General features: G+C 55.5%; 1 protein-coding gene across 1 annotated transcript in view; it reads left to right on the forward strand.

The window, feature by feature from the left end:
• The window catches only part of PLEKHA7 (pleckstrin homology domain containing A7), a 204,529-nt gene that overhangs the window by 164,376 nt on the left and 20,325 nt on the right, over positions 1-19,828 (forward strand). The window contains exons 11-17 of the mRNA XM_036426317.2: positions 1,281-1,794; positions 2,769-2,855; positions 5,475-5,528; positions 14,878-14,946; positions 15,111-15,191; positions 16,183-16,332; positions 16,902-17,003. Of these exons, the coding sequence (XP_036282210.2) occupies positions 1,281-1,794; positions 2,769-2,855; positions 5,475-5,528; positions 14,878-14,946; positions 15,111-15,191; positions 16,183-16,332; positions 16,902-17,003 (1,057 nt within the window). The remainder of the gene's footprint in view (positions 1-1,280; positions 1,795-2,768; positions 2,856-5,474; positions 5,529-14,877; positions 14,947-15,110; positions 15,192-16,182; positions 16,333-16,901; positions 17,004-19,828) is intronic.

Genomic DNA, 19,828 nt, shown 5'->3' on the forward strand with positions numbered 1-19,828 from the left:
GGTTGTAGTATTCACAATCGTATCTGGCTTTTGTGTGCCGGCGTATTCGTTAAAGGGCTGTTTATGCATGAAGACTTTCTTAGACCGTGGGCTGGGAAAGAGATGTCTTGCAAGTATGACAAGGACCTCAGAACAGTTACCGACGGTCCAGTCACCACGTCAGAGCAGAGCAAGAGCCCGAGGGCTGCGGCATTGCCGAGGCCGCTGTGGACGGGTAGTGTCCTGGAGAATGAGTGAGTTAGGGTGCACGGGGCACGGGGAGCCCATGCAGGTGGGGGAGGGAAGAGCAATATGAGAATGAGGACAGCTGGGAAGGGAGCACCTGCTTGTGAAGGGCCTTCTGTGCATCAGGCAAGGAGTCTGCATTCTCCTGTGGACCCTTCAGAACAGCTTATGAGGCAGGTAATTCTGTCCTCATGATCCAGTTCGGGAAGCTGAGCCTCAGAGCAGTGTGCAAGCTGCCTAGGGTCATGTCACCAGGGAATGCCAGAGCCAGGACTCAACCCCAGTCCGCCGGCCTCTGCCTTTTCCACATGTTGCCCAGGGGTGTAGGAGGCTGGGCGGGATTAGGGGGGAGCTCTGAGTCTTGGGCTCCAGGAATTACAGGGCCACATCGGATGAGGGGGGGCCTCCTGGCCTGTTGGGCCAGAGATGCCCGGCTTGCCCCAGCTCAGTCCTGGTCCCAGTAGGAGGAGCGGTGAGAAGACAGCAGGGCTGCCAAGTGGGTTGGGGTCAGGAGAAGGGGTTTAGATTTCATGGGCAGTGAGGGGCCGTTGAAGTTTCTGGAGCATGGCAGTGACTGGATCTAAACACTTGACTGCACACTGCGTGGAAACTAGTAAGGAAGGTCTCAGTGTTGTCTTGGGGCACAGGGGTTCATCAGTCGGTATGGAGACTAGAATAGTAGAAGAAAGGAACCGACGTCAGCCACCCCATTGAGACCCTGCAGGACTTGGAGTGGCGACACCGCACAGAGGCAGCGTCTCGGAAGAGCTGACGGGCGTCAAGTGGGAGAGGAGAAGGCAGGGTCCCTTCCTTGACGTGATGGGCTTGGGGTGGCCAGGCTGGCCTGGTAGCGGGTTGACACGCCGAGGCTGACAGGGGAAATGGCTCTGCAGTCCTTTGTCAAGAGACGGAAGTCCTGGCTTGTCCGCTTTGATGGTTCTCTGTGGGGTTCTTACAGGGCTCGCTCACCGGCCGGGCCTGGCACCTTTACTTAGCTGTGTGTGCAGATGCCCGCAGACCCCGGCATCCTCTCACCTGTCCTCCTTCCTCCTCAGCCTCCCCCAGGACCAGACCCTTCCTCGCCACGGGCCCAGCCAGCCCCTGTCCTTCCCGGAAAGCTACCAGACGCTTCCCAGGAGCACCCGTCACCCCTCGGGGAGCTCCTCGCCTCCTCCCCGCAACCTGCCGAGCGACTACAAGTACGCGCAGGACCGAGCCAGCCACCTGAAGATGTCGAGCGAGGAGCGCCGGGCACACCGGGACGGCACCGTGTGGCAGCTCTACGAGTGGCAGCAGCGCCAGCAGTTCCGGCACGGCAGCCCCACGGCGCCCATCTCCCCGGAGTTCCCCGAGCAGGGCCGCAGCAGGAGCATGCTGGAGGTGCCCCGCTCCATCTCCGTGCCTCCGTCTCCCTCCGACATCCCTCCCCCGGGCCCCCCGCGGGCCTTCCCGCCCCGGCGGCCGCACACGCCCGCGGAGAGGGTCACCGTGAGGCCGCCGGACCAGAGGAGGAGCGTGGACATCTCATTGGGCACTTCTCCCAGGAAGACCTGGGGCCACGCCACCAAGGTGAGGCTCTGGGATCCCTGCCGGGCGGCGGGGGGGGGGGCCAGCATTAGGGCACCAGGAGCCTCACGTGGTGTGAACACACATCTGAGCAATTGGCAGTAATGACAGGTCACACGTACGCAGTAATTTCGGGTGTCAGGTGCAGGGCTAAAGGAGTGACTTAGTTACTTTAATTTTTACAACAGCCCAAAGAGGTTGGTGCTGTCATTATGCCTGTTTCACTGATGAGAACTCTGAGGCATTAAGAAATGAGTAACATGCTGAAACCAGCTTGGCTCAGTGGATAGAGCATCAGCCTATGGACTGAAAGGTCCCAGGTTTGATTTCAGTCAAGGGCGTGTACTTTGGTTGCGAGCACATCCCCAGGTAGGGGGTGTGCAGGAGGCAACTGGTCGATGTTTCTCTCTCATCAGTGTTTCTAGCTCTCTCTCCCTCTTTCTTCCTCTCTGTGAAAAATCAATAAAATATATATTTTTCTTTAAAAAAAGAAAGAAATGAGTAAACTTGCCTGGGGCCAGACAACTAGAAGTCTGCTTCCTTGCAGCTTGGAAGGCAGGAAAAGCTGTCCATGTTCAGTTTAATCAACTATAATAATAATAATAAAAGGGTAATATGTTAATTAGGCCAGATGTCCTTCTGGACAAAGCAGGGGCTAAGAGGGAAGCCCGGGTCCTGGGAACCAGAGGGAAGCCGGTGCCGGCAGTTGGGGGAAGGAAGGCCTCTTCTTGCATAAATTGTGTGCATCGGGCCTCTAGTGTATAATCAGATTAAGTGTTAAGTCATCAAGGGGCTTTCACAGTCTGTCACTGCCATAACCGGTGAGAAAGGGGTGCATCCCCATTGTACAGATGAAGAGGGAGGTTCAGAGAGGTGCCTGAGGCAGGCTGCTCTGGGAAGTGAGTGGTGGAGGTTCTGGCCCCAGCCCCGCCCCCTTGCCGGGCCCTCAGTGTGACTTCTTCTCTCCCCACCTGCAGAACTCCTCGCACGTGGACCGGCGCTCCATGCCCTCCATGGGTTACATGACCCACACTGTCAGCGCTCCCAGTTTACACGGAAAATCGGTAAGCGGGGCTTCATCCCCCCCTCCAGGCGAATGATTCAGAGCAGCCTGCAAAGGGTTAATCTCGTCTGATCCCCCCCCCCCCCCCCCCCCCCCCCCCCCGAGCCAGTCCAAAGCAGTCTGCAGGGCAGCTATCAGCCCCCAATGTAGAGATGAGGAATCTGAGGCTCAGAGAAGTCGGATGACTTGCTCAGGGTCACGCCGCCAGCGTTGGGTCCTTCCCGGATCCGATGAAGAGCTTGGGGAAGTGGAAGAGAGCTGTGGGCTCTTCTCTTTCGGACAGCGTTTTCCAGCCACCGGCTCTCCTCTCGTTAGCGCCTCTGCTGGTCTTTGCTTTGATTAGTTAACCATCTCCGAAGTGTGAGTCTGGGTGAGGGCCGCTGCTGGCTGCTGTTTTCTGAAAAGAAAAAAAAAAAGGCACTTCCTGCAGCCCCTTTCCCGCCAGTGCCTTTATTTGTCCTAATGACAGAATTAATGCAGTAATTGCCTAATGGTGTCACATCAGTGCTGTCCCAGCACGGGGCGAAGAGTAATTATAGCGGCGCGCTCCTGCGGTGGCTAATTTCCTCGTGATGTGTCTGCACACCTGCAGCTGGAGGAGCTCTCGCTGCTTCTCACCCGGTTACGGCGGCACCAGGCCAAGCTGGCCAGTGTGCGAGACTTCGCCATGGGCCACTTACTGCAGCACCAGCTGGCCTTTCCCACCTGCCAGGTCAGCACCCCAGGTCCCCGGGGCCGGGGGCCAGCCCGGAGGCAAGGGAGTGACGTGCTGGCCCATGTCCCCTCGTGCCACGCTCTGGTCTGTTCTTGCTGCTGTCTGGCTCTCTCCCTCGTTCCCTGCCTGTTTGCTTCTGGATGCGACTGCCAGACGCCGCGCCAAGGTGGTGGGGCCCGTGCGTGGGCACCGGGGAGAAGGCTGCATGTGGGGTGAGGGCTCTGACCTGTGGCTTCTCTGGCTGTGAGTGGTGACCGGCAGGCTGGTGTGTGGCCATGTCCGAGGGGCTGTGCTGGCTGTCGTCCTTGTTACCGCCGTGGGTGTTCCTGGGTGCCTGAAGGTGGGTGCTGGCCTGGAGGGAGAAGGCAGAGTGCCCAGCCGATGGAACAAGCAGCCTCACGTCCCGTAGCCTGGCAGGCCTCACAGGGACCCAGGAGAGGGTAGGTAGGCAGGAATGGTTAGCACGCAGCAGGCAGAGGATCAAGAAGGGAAGTCGCTTGCCCGGCTAAGCATCCAAAGCCCAGGTCCGGCCTGCACAGTGTCCAGGCAGTTGCCCTCCCAGCATCTGGAGCAGCTTAAAGAAGATGCCGGTGCAGACGGGACTGGTCTGAGTTGCACAGATATCGGCAGAAGATAGAAGGCGACAATTCCGTTGCCCTCCTTCCTTGTCCTGTTTTAGTGGGACCTGAGGGACTCAGGAAATGTGCTTGGGAGGAGGAAAGCAAGGGAACACTTACAAAAACCCTAAGTTGAGAATGCGGGTGTTTGTTTAATAACATTCATTATAATAACATTAACTTATTAATGATTTAATAGCATTGCTCTGTGCTTCTTACTGCTGTGGAAAGTGGATAGGAACCAACAATAAAAAGGAAAGAAGTGTGGAGGGACTGGGCTGATTAAGGACCTGGGGAAGGGGAGGGAGACAGTGTAGGGGCAGCAATAAGATCTTGCTGATTAGTGTCCCTGGCGATGGTCCTTCAGGCCTTCTCACGCTTAAAAGTGCTGCCCGAATGTGTCGCACTGTTCGTTTGTGTGTGCGCGTTTTATGTCAGAGCTGTAAATGGGCCGTCTGCCCAGCCATGCTCGCCTCGGCTTGCTGGAGGCCTCTTCGTCGGCTGAGAAAGTGCCTGGGCTGCTTTTGAAACCTCTCGGCCTCACAGTTAGCGTCCGTGACCTTTGCTTGGGAAGCACAAGTCCTAGGAGAGCAGTCTTTTCCTTGTCCTCACTCTTCCTGGGAATGATGCTGAAGAACTCAGCACTTGTGGAGAGTACCTTGGTTGCGGACACATCCGTGCAAGCCGATAGGTCTGACGCTCGCCTTTCCTCAGGTAGCTCCTGACGTGGGCACTCTGGTGCCACGCTGAGCAAGGAAGCCAGAACGTCCAGGAAACTTTCAGTGTCTACTGGTATTTATTATTCTGAAAGCCAAGGTCAAAAGGGGACATCCCTGGGCCATCTCTTCCAGGCATTTACCCATTCCAGTCCTGGGTCACTTTGCTTCATGCATGTGAATAACTCGGTGCAAAGGTTTGATGACAACATTTGTGGCGTGTCCTCTCCCAGGTGGACCTCTGTAGTTGTCTCAGGAGATCGCCTCCGCCTCCGTGGCATTGCTGTCCTAGCCTTCTGGTGGGATGTGTGCCGTCCCCCTCCTTGCCATCAAACCGCCCCCTCAGCTGATGAGGGGACAAGCTGGCTTTCCCCACAGCGACCTGCAAGATCCACCCTGCTGAGAGCGGGCTCCAAGCTGCACTGAGACGTTTGTGCTTTCTCTGTGGCCCGGGAAGTGTTGGTCTGCTGTGGTCCCCGTCCCCGACGCTGTGCAGTGTAAATCGTTCACGAAGCCCTGAGTTACGGAAACCCTTGCTGTTCGTAACTGGGTTCTCTCTGCTTCCTTTGAAGGCCGATGATACCTACCTCCAGCTGAAGAAAGACCTGGAATACCTGGACCTAAAGGTGAGCCACATCAGGGATTCGCGCCCCCTGGACACTCACCTGACTGAGCGCGTCCGCTCCATCGTAGCCAAGCCAAAGCCAAAGACAGTGCAGGGATCCCAAATCCTCAAATCTGGATCCCAAAGGGAGGCGGCTGCTGTCTAATCAGAGGCGTTTTATTTCTCACAGCCTCAGATTCGGTGCTTAGTTTCTTGTGAATTCTGCGGTGAGGTGTCTGTCTTACCGAATGAGGCCACGAGATTCGGATCTCTTCCTGTCCTTGGTCAGAACCCAAAGGTCCCTCTCAATAACCACCGGCTGCTTCCTCAAAGCCTGCCGTGGGGTGGGGCTGAGTTTGGTTCAGAGAAGCTCCTAGTGTGTGTGTGCTTTTGGTCCCAAGTAGGCCAGCGGATTGTTCGCTGCTGGGGAGACGGTTCCATGTGGAATTAGTGGCTCTGAGGGGTGCCGTCTCTCCCACCCCCACTTAGGAGACCCTCACTGGTGATAAAGCTCTGGGCTCCAATCAGCCTCCATGGCCCAGGGAGCCTGAGGAAGCCATGGCACCGAGAGGCCTGCCTGGCAGCTGCTGCTGTGGCATTCACCGGGCTAGCCCCTCTGAAAACTCCCACTGTGACGGCACTTCCTGTGCCTGAGTCATGAAATAGGCAAAAGGACCCTGACCTTTAACTTCAGGCATGAGAGGCAGGCGAGGGCTGTGGGAAGGCACCCAGGTGACAGCACCCATGGGGCATGCCTCCTCCAGTCTCCGGGGTACCTGGCTTGAGAGATTTTTAACGGGGATTGTCATCCAGCCTTGTAGAAGCGGACTACGATCCTCAGACTCTATGGCAAGCTGTTTAGAAATCAACTAATTAATTGACTTCTGTATCTAGTGAGCACTTGCTGTGTACTCTGCTCTGGAGAAGGAAGGTGCAAGTGTAAAACCAAGGCTGTCTGGGTTGGGGAAAGAAAGCATCCCCAAATAACAGACTAATGTACAAAAAAATGTGGCCCAGTGCTCAGAGCGGAGGTAGCGAGGCTCTCCATGGGCTGCCGGGCTGGGAAGGCTCCCGGAGGAGGTGGCTTGTGAGTGGAGCCTGGAAGAGCCAGAATAGTTGGGTTGGCTGAGATGAAAGGGAAGGGGATGGAGGGAGCCAAGGAGAGCCGGGGAGGGTGGTGTGGCCGTGGCCTCAGAAAGTGGAGGGTGGCTCATTCATGCTTCTGTCTCAAGCTTCCAGAAGGAAGGTACGGTGAATAGAAGTCTGACTTTGTTTTTGGACACGAGCAAAACAGGGTTCTCTCAAAACCAGGGCATTTCCTAGTGCACGTGGCGTGAACGAGGATTCTAAGTGTGGCAGTAAGGCCTCAGGGTGCAGGAGTGCTCAGGCGTAGGCGTGGGCTAACCACGCAGCCCAGCCCGTGCTCCCAGGTCCTGATGGGACAGAGCAGAGTCCTTCCACCACCCCCACCTGACCTCCATCTGCCACCTGTGCCCCCACATCCCTGGTCCCCGGCCCTCCTGATGCCAGCCACCATGTCGCTGTGTCTTCTCATCCCTGTTCTGGGGCCTCGCCGTCGGCACAGAAGGGTTCGTTGAGCATCCACGTCCTCGGGCCGGGCAAAGGCTCAGCCCGGCAGCCGCACGGGTGTGTGTGAGACACTCTTCGCCACGCTCGGTGCACAGGGCGAGAGGAACTTAATGAGGTGCCTGGGCCAGAAGCCTGGGAGTGGCCGTCTTCTGACCCCTGTTTGTGGCAGAGAGCCGAAACGCACAGTTGTCCTGGAGTAAAGATTCAGCCCAGACTGTAGGATTGCCGTCAAAGGGATTCTAGAGAGAGGGAAACCAAGGCACAGGATAGCAGAGCAGAGCCAGGAGGCCCTAGGTGTCCTGACTTGCAAGAGAAGCTAAAAGGCAATTTAGGGTGTCATGCGTGCCGGCCATTGTGCTTTGCTCTGATTCAGTTTGTGAGCCTCTCTGGGAGAGAGGGGGCGGATTATTTCATATAGACTGGAGCTCTGAGAGAGAAATGACTGTCTCAAAGCCACGTGCGCAGGTACTGGGGAGTCAGTATTTATGTGTTGCTCTGACTCTGGAGCTCATGCTCTTAATCCCCTTTCCTCCCAGACTTCCCTAAAAGTCTCCATCTACCACCGTGCACCCAGAGGAGTTCAGTGTTTTATGGAACCGAGCTGGGGGTCATGGTGCCAGGAACTGGGTTTGATGTGATGGAGGCAAGGTGTGTCCTTGGGGCTTGTCACTGGCTGGGAGCTGTGTGTGCCCAGAACATTAGCACTTGGAAGTTGTCGCTGTTTGTCATGGGCAACAGCGGTGTTGATGCCCGGGCTTCCCTGGTCTTGTGGATGTTGCTCCAGTTGCTGGCTCCTCTTGGAGAACTAGTCCCCCCGGTCAATGGGCCAGAAGCCCGTGTGGGAAGAGATGCTGGCGGGGGAGGGGTGTGTGTGTGTGTGTGTGTGTGTGTGTGTGTGTGTGTGTGTGCTGCGTGTGAGTCACCCATCTGGTGTGACTGAGAGAAGGCAGGAGCCACCTAGGCCTGCCTCCAAGGGCCGGGGTGCCCATATCAGGGAGGCAGCAGGCCTGCTCTGCTCTGACCCCGTTGGAGTACAGGGTTCCCAGACGAGGGAAGGGCTGAAATCAAAGGAGAGGTGCTGAGGACCTGCAAACCATGGCTGAGGAGTGTATACGTGGGATGCTTTCATTTGCAAGTGTCTGCAACCCATATCAACCTACCAAGCTGAAAAGGGAACATACGTTACGTTCCCGGGGCTTACACCATGCTGTCGCTGGTCTACCTCCCTTAGTGTGCAGGCTGTTTCCACATGGCTGGGGGAGGTAGCCATCTGCACATCCAGGTTCATTTCCTCCCGGCCTCACCTCCCCTCGGAGTGAAGGAGAGGTCCCTCAGGGAGGGCGTGCTGGGCAGAATCAAGAAACACAGCGGCTAGCACAGCTCCGGGGCAGAATGGTCAGAGGTTAGGTCAAACTAGGGGAGACATGGAGAAATATCACCAGCTGCCTCCTGTGGCCCTAAGGGGGAGTTAGGACAAGTGGAGAGTAGCTCTAAGTAGATGGGTTTCTGTTTAGTAGAAGAAAGACTTTTCTCAAAGAGCCACCTCTGCTCACGGTGAACTCCCCACCTCGGTGCAGCTGGGGCTGGAGGAGCACTGGGTGGGAGGGCGGTGGGGTCAGGAGCAGCCTGAGGTTCTGTGGAGTGCTAGACTAAAGGGGTGGACACTGAGTCCAGCAGGGGCCCCTGAGTTTAGGGCCTCTGTGGACACAATTGAATGGGCCCGGGCATGGAGATCAGACAGGCACAGTCCCTACTGTCACCGGCTCCTTGGGAGAAGTCCCCCCTGGGTTTTTTAGGGAGAGGAAGGAGGTTGGCCTAGAGTCCCCCTCATCTCTGCCTTAAGGATCCAGAGCACATTACCCGCCCCCCCCCCCCCCCCGCCCCCGTCAGCGATGCTCAGCTTCCAGAATCAGGGGGTGGGAACGTGGAGTTTTTTCTTTCTGAAATGAGCATTCTTGCTACGGTGCCAAGCGATCCCACGAAGGTGCACTCCACGGTCTTAGAAGACACTTTGTTGAATGTTCTTTGGGGAAATGTTTACTTCGCTGGCGCTTTACCTGGCGGTGCCAGGGTGGAAAGGGCTTCCCATAGATTAGGCGTCCGTCTCTGCCTGGCAGTGTTTGGGCACCTGGTGTTCTTATCTCAATCTTCTGAGCCTCCTTGAGCAACGCCATAGGAGTTATTATCCCCACCTTGCCAACCAGGAACCCACATATCAGAGAAGAAACTTCTGCAGGCACACGGCTGGGATTCAAACCCACTGACTCACTGCACACCTGCCATCTTCCTTCCGAGTACCATGCACTTCACCTGCCCTAAAGGTGTATTCGCTGAATTGTACTTCTGGCATTGAAGTTCTGCCCTTCAAGACCCTACACCCTGGCTGGGTCTGCAGAGGGGCGTGGGGATTCCCTGTTGTCGACAGCTTGAGCTGTTTTTACGCAGCCATGAAGCACAGCCGGGGCGGGGGGCAGAGGGGAGGGTGTCTGCCAGCTGCTCAGCTGATGCCTTTGTAGGCAGAGTAGGTTGCAGTCAGCGCCGGAAAGGCGCTTGTCCCTGGTGAGGGGCATGTCACCAGTGGCTCCAGGTGCCTGGTGCCCAGGCCCTTCCTGACGGTGGAGCCTGTGATCAGGGCTCCCCTGTTCAGGTCTGTTCCCATCGTCAGCGTCCAGAGCACGGTGTGGCCTGGGACACCACCTGCTGCAGGACCCCTTGGGAGCTCGATAAATCATTGCAGGTCTGGGGTTCGGCTGAATTAGAATCTCTGGAGATGGTGCCCAGAATTCTGTCTTTTTAAAGAATCGAGCTTTGGGGCACTTCTTGTGCATATGAAGTCTGAGGTCTGCTGTTCTGGAGAAGAGATTATCTACTCTGGCCATGAACCAGAACAACCCGGAGAGCTCTTCCATTGAGCGTCACTGCTTGAGTCCCATCCCTTAGCAAACGGTGGCTCCTGAGCCACATGCAGCTCTTGAGTGTGGCTCTTCCACAAAATAACACGGCCTGGGCGAGTCTAATTTGAAAAAGTGGCATTAGAAGAAGTTTGAATTTAAAAATTTTGGCTCTCAAAAGAAATTTCAATCACTGTTCTGTTGATATTTGGCTCTGTTGACTAATGAGTTTGCCTACCACTGCAGCTGCTCTAAGGTATTGCTCTTTAAAACAAACAAAATCTCCCTCAGTGTTTCTAATGTGTAGCCACGGTTGAGGGGTATTGTTTCAAAGCACCGGCTCTGGAAGTGTGATGCCAGAGCGGTGGTATCAGCAATACCTGGGAATTGGCTGGAAATGCAAAATCCTGAGGCCCGAGGCCCACCCCAGACCAGCTCCAGCTTGGTGAGAGCCGCTGGGGGTGGGGCCCAGCAGATCTATGTACAGGGATGGGGAACATATGGAGAAAGATAGGCAGGTTCTAGCTTTTGTAACATGGAAGTTTACTCATGACTGTAAACTACTCTTGCCCACCCCTATATTCACACACACACACACACACACACACACACCCCGCGCCGGGTGATTTTGAAGCACTGGACTGTTTAAGAGCCAGTTTTTGGAGTCATTCCCAATCCTGGCTGCACATAGAATCCCCCAGGAGGGCTTTCGAGCATCCCAATGCCCGGGCCCCACCCCAAACCAGCTACAATGCGAGTCTTTTGGACTGAGACTCGGGCACCAGTACCCGTTCAAGTTCCTGAGTCATTCCAGTGCTCCAGCCAGGGCTGAGACACACTGTCTGAGCCGGTGAGGACAGTCCTCCCTCAGAGCGGCTGCCCGCATCGGGATGGCGGGCGAGACGTAGTGACTTCGATGCAGAGGCAGCACAGCGTGGAGGAGGGTCTGCGGGACTAACGTTGGCACCACTCTAGGTGACCCTCTGTGATGAGGGAGGATGGAGGAAAAAGCAAAGTTGCCTCTTGCCTTCTGTGGCAGAACCCCGGATCAGGTGGGCACTGAACTCGGCTCTCATGTGAAGGAGGTCCTTCAGGCAGAGCTCATCATCCCCAGTACTGTAGATGAGGGAACGGAACTCCAGGAAGGCCCGCCAGCCGGGAAGCCAGTCAGTCACTGGACCACACATAACACAGCCTCCTCCAGGGTCCCCTCACCCAGTCCCCCAAATTCTGGCTCCTTCAGGTGTTGTTTGATGTCTCACCTGTGATGTTTTGTTGTGTTTGCCTTTCTGTTTGGAACAGATAAAAAATAACGAACCTTTGATCAACGTGCTTTACAGAGTGCTGAAGAAGTCAGCACAGGGCTGGCGGCCCAGGAGACGCGTAAGATGATCTGACCCGTGTCTCCAGGCGGGGCCATTCCATGCTTCTGGCTCAGCGCCGATTCCGTCATCACGTGCTTAACCGGGGGCTCTCCTCACCACCCCAGGCTTCCTGCAAGTCATTTCCGTTTCTTTCCTTTCTGTCAAGCTCCTGCCAGCATTCCGGCTGGTACACCAGGCTGCGCCTCTCATCCATCCGTACTGTCCTGTGATTCCATCTTTTGTGCTGCCACAGGGGAGCGGGGGTGGGGGCCTGGGGCTCGCCAGCTTTGCTTCCAGCTTGTGTCATGTCCCATCCTCCCTCACCTGCCTCCACCTCCAGGCCTGGCCTAGACAGAGACCGGCATGGCCTGGGTAGTTGAGCATGAGCCTTGGGAGGGAGCGGTTGTTCGGGGCCATCTTGGAGGAGCTGGGTGGCCTCAGATTCCACCTCGGACCTGCATTGCGGTGGCCCTTCCTTGGGGCAGGGTGCTGATGTCTGGAGCTGGACTAGAACAAGATAGGGCCTCCCACCCCCCGCGTTGACTGACGCAGAAGTTGTGCCTGGAACACGGCCAGCTTTTGTCACTTTCAAGGGAGGAATCAGAGGCCACGCCTCAACATCCTAAGCCCTGAGAAGAGGTGTCCTGGGAGGTGGGGGAGGGAGTGGGGTGGTGGCTGGGTCCCCTGCAGAGCCTTTCAGAGGCAGGCACCATTTCAGCCCACGCTTGATGTCGGTGGATTGAAACATTGCTAACACAAAGCACAATTTTAAAAGAAAAAGTAGATGTCATACACTGCTTGTGGGGATTTCACAATAATCTCCGCGCTCCGGGACAGCGACATTCAGACGCTGAAAAAGCCTCCGAGCTGTGTGAACACCATCACAAAGCCCAGCTCCACAACCTGTGGCCTCGACTCAGGGCTTCTCGCCTTGTTTTGTTACAATCACAGACTCCCGAGGCAAACATTTCCCCGAATATCCCCAATGTGGTGGGCCCTGGCTGGGCTTTGAGGATGCAGAGAAAATGTGTCCCAGTCCTGATAGTCACCCCTAATTAGGTCAGTTCCTCCTAGTGAGGGGAGACAGAGCATTTCATCTGCTGTAGGAAGGCCCTTCGTGGTGGGAGACACGGTGTGGGAGCATCTCTCTGGAAGGGCCCCAAACCCAGCCGGAGGCAGGGAGATGGGAAAGACAGCAAGAATGTCACCTGCATTGAGTTTCTAATCCCGAGAGACTCGGTCTGAGTTCGAATTCCTATCTCACGGCACCCGAAGAGCAGCACATTGAAAAGGGACCAGGGAAGGTTCCTTCTTGGAAAAGAAGGAGTTGCTAATACCTCAAGAGAAAAAAGAAATGTTACATGTCCATCTAAAATGGACATGAAGTCACAGAAATTTGGGAGCACTTAATCAAGGGCCAGTAGCTTCTAAGAAATTCTATATTCCTGATTTTTTTTTTAATGATTGATTCGTCCCCCCATAAAAGGTTGACTATATATTCATCCTTCTGTGAAGGCAGTGAAGGACATACTTTTCGTAAGCTTTCCACCAAAAAAAAAAAAAATAAAAAAAAATTAAAAGGCTCGGCTTTCTCAAAATGCCCTTTTTTGTGTACAACCCCTCACTCAGTTCCTGGTGGTGCTGAATAAACGAGTCATTGCTCCATTAGATTCTCTGCCTCGCTATTTCAGTATCGAAAAGATGTCATCTGTAAAAAGCTTTCGTGATAAATGGGGAAGAGTTTTGCCGGGAGGAAACGTCCCCACAGCATATCTCACTCTGAACATGATTTCTTCCTGGGAAATGAGCCCAGTGTCAGCCCCGTGGAGGGTAGGCGCAGAGTGAAGGCTCTGCTGCTTCCCCTGCCGGGTTCCCCTGAGTTGAAAGGCCCAAGTCCTGCCCGGGAAGTCCAGCCATTTGTGGTTCACCAGGATCAACCCCACCGCCTCCCTCTCCCCTGCCACCTGTTTGTGGATTGTTGCTGGAGTCCGTGTGTCCCGTGACTGTGTGTATACCTGTATGTACGCATAACCTGTCAGTTTGAAGAGCAGAATTTGGCTGGAGATCCATTTTTCCCCCCAGGAACTCGACAGCACTGATGCACAAGTATTTCCCTTTGGCTTCCTTGCCATGCAAGGAGCCTTTGCCGAGTGCCTTTCTGAGCCAGGCCTTGTGTTCGGGGCTGACTTGACTGAGATAAATAAGTGGTCCCTGCCCCCTGCTTGTGACCAAAGGGAGTCTGGGGATTGGGGGGGGGGCAAGGGGGGGCGAGTCTGCAGCCAGACTCAGTCCTCAGACCAAGGCATGGATGGAGAAGGCATTCTCCTTTGACCTTGACCTGTGCTGATAATGGTTGTCAAGGAGAAAGGAGTATAGGACAGTTGGACCTCTGAGATGACAGAGGTGGGGGGTGGGAGGAGTGAGGAGTAGGGCTTGAGTTCTGAGGGAAATGCTTGCCAATATATTTCTGCTTCTGATTCACATTCACAAACTTACTGGAACCCCCGATGGAGTAGGCAGGAAGCGAAGGCCATGTCTCCAGCAGCTGTCTGTCCATCCACACTGGGACACACTACCACCTGTCTTGGCCATAGTTAGCCACCCCCTGTTGTTTCCCTGGTCAGATCTGCAAAATGGAGATCCCTACAGGGGCACATTCAACTTGACAGTTCCTACCCATAGCTTGGCCATGGGGGAGGGCATCTGTGTAAACCTCTCCCCCCCACACACACCCCACCCTGCCCACACACACAGCTTTTGGCAAGAAATGAAATTTAGGGAAAGGAAAACATAGGCTAAAGAGTTAGGTTTAGCTTCGTAGGGGTCAGGGAGGGATGGGAAATGTGAAATCCCACCTGCCCATAAGTTTGGTTGATTTTTGTTTATTGCTTTGTGGCTTCCTGTCTTGAGAGGACGGGATAATATTGCAAGCACGGCCCAACATCAGTTATTTCAGGATCCATTGGAAACCCCAACCAGGAATTATCCAGGTTCCTTCTTCCCTCGGCCAGGTCCTCTTCCCGATAGAGTGGGGAAGGCTGACCTTGCTCTTGGGGAGGTGGGCTACTCAGGCCCTTCCGGAAACTCAGGCTTCCCATTGTCCCAGGGATTTGCTCGTTCCTCCTGGTCCACTCACCCCACTGCCCTGGACCTCAGTCCCTTGTGTTTGACTCCAGACTCAGTAGGAACGCTCTCTTATCAGTGGCTAACCTTCCAAGACTCATACTGACTTTGAGCAAACAGAAACTGCTGTCGTTGATGATGCTATAATTTGTATATCTGCGTTCCCTTTAGTTTGAGGGATTTACAAGTGCTACTAGCACCTTGAAAAGGTTTCAGTTTCTTCCTAAAATGAGATGGGTGTGAAAATGAAGCAGATGCTGCCTCCGTTTTGCCCCTCCTGGGCTGTGACCCTCCCTGTCACTGCCAAGACCTCCACACCCATCCACCGTGGGGCTCACTTTCCTTCTGGAGTTTGGGTCCCAAACCCTGTGGTTAAATCTCCTTCCACTTGTTCACCTCGCAGATGACAGGCCGGGACCTTCTCAAGGATCGAAGCCTGAGACCCATGAAGATTGCCGAGAGTGACATTGACGTGAGTGAACGTAGTGGCAACTGACTGCTCGCTCCCCTGGCTGCCCACTGTCCCCAGCCCTGTGTGGGCAGTGTCAGGAGGGTTTGGAGGGTTCCTGTTAACACTCCGAGGCCCTGCCCTTTCCTCATCATCCCAGGCCCCCTCCAACCTGTTCTTGCTCACAGGTCAAGCTGAGCATCTTCTGTGAACAAGACAGGATCCTCCAGGACTTGGAAGACAAGATACGCGCCCTCAAGGAGAACAAGGTATGTATCGGTTCTGCATAACCTTAGGCTGAGTGGGGTAGGGGGTTTGTCTTTTCATAGTCATAGACTGGATGGTGTTGAACAACAGGTGTTCGTTTATCCAGAACAATGTCTTTGGGTTTAAAGGGTGTTTCTTGTTGGGGGAAGGGAAGGAGTTCTTTCTGAACCTGGAGGAAACCTTATAGGGAGACCTTAACCTAATACCACTAATACCACTGCCTTCCTCCTCCCACCCCCTTAATTCTGCTCTGGCCCACCTCTCCCTGGAGGCCTGGCGAGGTGAGCCTGGGAGAGGAGGGCCCCCTCGGATCTGGGCTATGGAGGAAGCAAGTCTGGATGGAAAGGCAGGAATGGGCCGGGCAGAGTTGGGGGGCACCAATGTTTGGTCTCTTAGACACTTGGTGTGAATGTAAATATCTGTGTTTTCCAATGGTCTTAGGCTCTACAGCAGTGGTTCTCAACCTGTCTCGACCCACAGGGTCGCCTAAGACCATCGGAAAACACAGATATTTACATTATGATTCATAACAGTAGCAAAAATTACAGTTATGAAGTAGCAACAAAAATAATTTTATGGTTGGGGGTCACCACAACATGAGAAATTGTGTTAAAGGGCCGCGGCATTAGAAAGGTTGAGAACCACTGCCCTAGAGTGATCTGTGTTCATTGGTTCTTGACCCATCTTGGCCCCTTTGTCCTAAGACCTTAAAGAGTTTTCCTCGACTCTGATTTACCCTCATCCTCGGTCCTTTGAGGGGTTGATAGCCTTGTGCCCGTTTCGTAGACAAGGGAACTGAGGCGCAGAGCTGTTAGGTGACTTGCCTCAGGCCACCAGGTGGGCAGAGTCAGAGCTGGATTCAGAGACCCTGACTCTCAGGCCCCCGCTGGACACTGGCCCTCAGTCAGCAGTTTGCTCTGTTTAGCTTCTGGTGTGTATGAGAGACCTCCAGGGACTGTCCTTATGACCTTGCTCTCCGATGCTTGCCGGTAGGACCAGCTGGAGTCCGTGCTGGAGGTGCTGCACAGACAGATGGAGCAGTACCGAGACCAGCCCCAGCACCTGGACAAGATCGCCTGCCAGCAGAGGTTGCTGCAGGAGGACCTGGTCCACATCCGGGCGGAGCTCTGCAGAGAGTCCACTGTGCGTAGAGCCGTGGAGGGCGGCGTACACTTCCCTCTGGCTGGGCTGGGCAGCGGGATCTCTCCTCTTCTCCTTGGCTGTAACTGAATTGGCGGCCAGGGGCAAGAGTCCTGGGGTAGCAGGCTGCCTCCTGGCAGGACCTTACCCTATCCAGGGGCGATGTGTCCAGAAGTACCTTACGGTCCTTTCTGTCAGCAACTCCTGCATGACTGCAGTGACACCCACCCAAGGGACCAGATCTCTCAGAGCAGCCTGCACGGCTTTTCCCTGGTCCACGTTAATTCTAAGATGTCAGAATTTCCACTTGATCTGTCCATCTGGTGTGCAGGCCCCTTTCTGCCAGGCCTGGAAACCGAAGTGTCCCCAAGGGTGCAGGAGGGGATGAGGCAGACGGCCAGGGTCAGAGCGTGGGTGAGGAGACAGCCCATGTCTCTCTCACCAGCACCCCCAGCCCCGCGGGGCTCTCCTCCTCTGCCCCTGGCGGGGCGGCTGTGGTCGGGAGCACCGGTGTGCATGGGACTTCCGGGGACGAGGACAGCTGAGAATCGGAGCGTTTCCCTGGCCCACAGGAGATGGAAAACGCCTGGAACGAATACCTGAAGCTGGAGAGCGACGTGGCGCAGCTGAAGCACACCCTGCAGGAGCAGCACCGACGGGCCTTCTTTTTCCAGGTGGCTCAGGGGCTCTCCTTCCGTCCTGGGCTATGATTCCTTGGGAGACCCCCAGCCAGGGCCTTCTCTCTTCTCCCGGGGGCTCAGCCTGCTCACCTCCCCGAGGTCTCCCTCTGGGATCCTTCCCCCGGGGCAAGGCTGTGATGCCCAGCCTCCCCACAGTTCCCACCACCTCTCTGCTGTTAGACAGATTCCGGGGTGTGTTTGTAAAGGTTTTACATTCAGTAAAGCAGCCCCAAGAGGAGGCAGATGCCAACCTTGAGACCCTCACTGAGACCCTAGAGCACATGTGTCAAACACAAGGCCCGCGGGCCAAATCCGTCCCGCCAGGCCTTGCAATGTGGCCTGCACCACGCTGTCATCACTGCACTCGGCTGCGCTTCCATCACAATGACAGTTTATGGCTGTTCAGTAAACCATTCGGCCCGCGATTTAGGCTGGATTTTAGATTTTGGCCCCTTCTCTGATTGAGTTCGACACCCCTACTAGAGGGATCTGTGTTTGCTGGTTGTTGGCCCGTCTCAGCTTCTCACTATTCACTGAGACAGCAGCTGGCAGCCCCGCCCCCTTCCTTCCGTCCTGATTCCTGAAGATAGATGCTATCGAGCCTTCCCCTGAGGAGGCACTGTGGATCCAGGAGGTGCCAGGCTAGGAGATACCCATCGCTGTGGCCCCTGCCCTCCTCAGGAAAGGCAGCCTTCGGGCCCAGCTTCCTCTGTCCTTAAAAACCAGGCCACCTGTTGACAACTGCCTCTGCCCCCCCCCCCCCCAAAAGGCGAGAGAAGGAAGGCCTGTGTGGTTTTCCTTCCTCCCTGTCCAGTCCTCGGAGGCCCAGCATTCGTTCCCTCACTGTGCTGCCCATCCAGGTTTCCATTTTAAAAATGGAAGGCAGCCTGCTCTTGAGCCCAGCTTCAGGGCTCTGTCTCCTCTTTCAGGCCCAGTGAGTTTGATTTTGAGTTCGGCGAGTATTCATTCAGCTAGGCCCGCTTGGCTTGCTCATGGACGGAGTAGTTCTAGCCAAGGCTTCTCGCTCAAGTGACTTAACATGTTGACTCTCCTGACATCAGCCTCACCCCAAAAAGAGATGGGAATTCCGTCTGGGAGGCTTTTCCCGAGTCCTGCAGTCCCCCCCACTCACCACTGGGCACTGGGTCTAGAGGGCCCCATCCAGGGCCATGTGGAGAACTGCCTGTGGAGACTCCGTGGGTTGAAAAGAGCGCACATCTCCGAGAGGCTGGGTGCTGCCGGATCGCTCTCTAAAAGGCTGTTCTCGTTTGCCCTCCCACCCACGTGAATGAAAGTCCGGAACCCGTCTGCCCACGTCCTTGCCAGCACTTGATGGTACCACTCTTTTTAGTTTTCGCCAGTCGACTTGCTGAAAAGGGACATCTTGTTTTAATTTGCGTTTACGTACTCACACAGTAGGTTAGACATCTCTTCGTGTGATCAGGGGCCATTTGTATTCCTACGGCAGCTTATTTCCTGGGGACTTACCAAAGAGGCCCCAGAAGCTTCTTCCCCCTCCACAGTACGGATGGGTCCAATGCACAGGTCTTGTCTCAGACTCCCTAGTACGTGGCGGAAACACAGGCCGGCTTGGAGCCTGGTCCCTGCCGCTTGATAGGCATCTCCGCGGCAGCCCCGCTCACCCTTTCCCCGATGCCTCAGTGACCGGAAGCTCACAAAGCCCTTCTTTGAGCAGACGCTGTGTTCACTTCGGTGTAATTCAAGGCCAGGCAGGCTGTTGAATAGAGGCCTGAATAAATCATTACACACTTTCTCAGCAGTGGGGCCTGGAAGCTCGCCGCCCTGCAGCCAGGTTTGGCTGCGAGAAAAGCTGTAGCCTTTTTTATGGAAGATGCGTGGCTTTGTGTATAAAGATTTTCATGGCCACCTGGGCGGGGAAGCCGAGGATCAAAGCACACCTGGGTAGCTATGTGAGGGCAGTGAGAGGCGAGGCTCCCTGTAGGTGTCCGATGAGTCGAGCCTATGCTGCGTGGCGTGCATGGCAGCCATCCTGCCCAGCCTGGCGTGAGGACGCAGAAGTGAAACCCTACAGCCTTGCTCCCCAAAAGCTTCCTTCGCCACGCCATTAAGTTCTGAAGTTCCATCGCCCTTGGAGAGAGAGGGAGGTTCTCTTGCCTGCTCTTTGCTTACGGGTGGGGGTGACGAGGGCAGAGTGGGGGCAGGGCTGTGAACTAACTGGCAGGAGAAGTGTGTGCCAGGGAGACTGCCAGGGACGGAGGGAGTGGATTCTAATCCCGTGCTCCCCCTTCACCTGCTGCCAGCACTCAGCCTGGGACCTCCGCTCCAGAGATAGCCCTGCTCACTTGTACCCACTCTGGGCTCACAGACACGTCTGTCTGCTTTAGGACACTTGTGCTTCGGTGAGGAGCCGAGCCTCAGGTTCATTATCGGCTTGTCCGCCCTGAGGATGTGTGGTGGTGCGTTAGGGGCGGGGAGAGCGTGAGAGGCTGAGCTGCTGGGAGGGAGGCCTCAGACCTCTGTCGTCATGGCTGTTGGACGGTGTTTGACCAGGGGCTTTTATGTGATTGGTCCCTTATCACTGAACAGACATGTACTAAGAATCTGCTGAGAACTTGCCTCTGGGGGAGGGATCGGGGAACACACAGTCTAGTTGTAGAATCAGACGCGGCCCTGAGCCTGGCGCATGTGAGAACTCTCCTGGCTGAGTGTGGCCGGGGAGGTGAAACCTTCTGTCCTCCTTCGTGGTCATTTAAAAGCTGGAAGAATATTCTATGTGATGCTTAAACTGCTCTCCTAAAAGGTGCCCGCCATCCCTGAACCACTGCAGACCCCGCTCA

Source organism: Pipistrellus kuhlii, unplaced genomic scaffold (genome assembly GCF_014108245.1).
Source record: "Pipistrellus kuhlii isolate mPipKuh1 unplaced genomic scaffold, mPipKuh1.p scaffold_m20_p_9, whole genome shotgun sequence".
NCBI classification, from domain to species: domain Eukaryota; kingdom Metazoa; phylum Chordata; class Mammalia; order Chiroptera; family Vespertilionidae; genus Pipistrellus; species Pipistrellus kuhlii.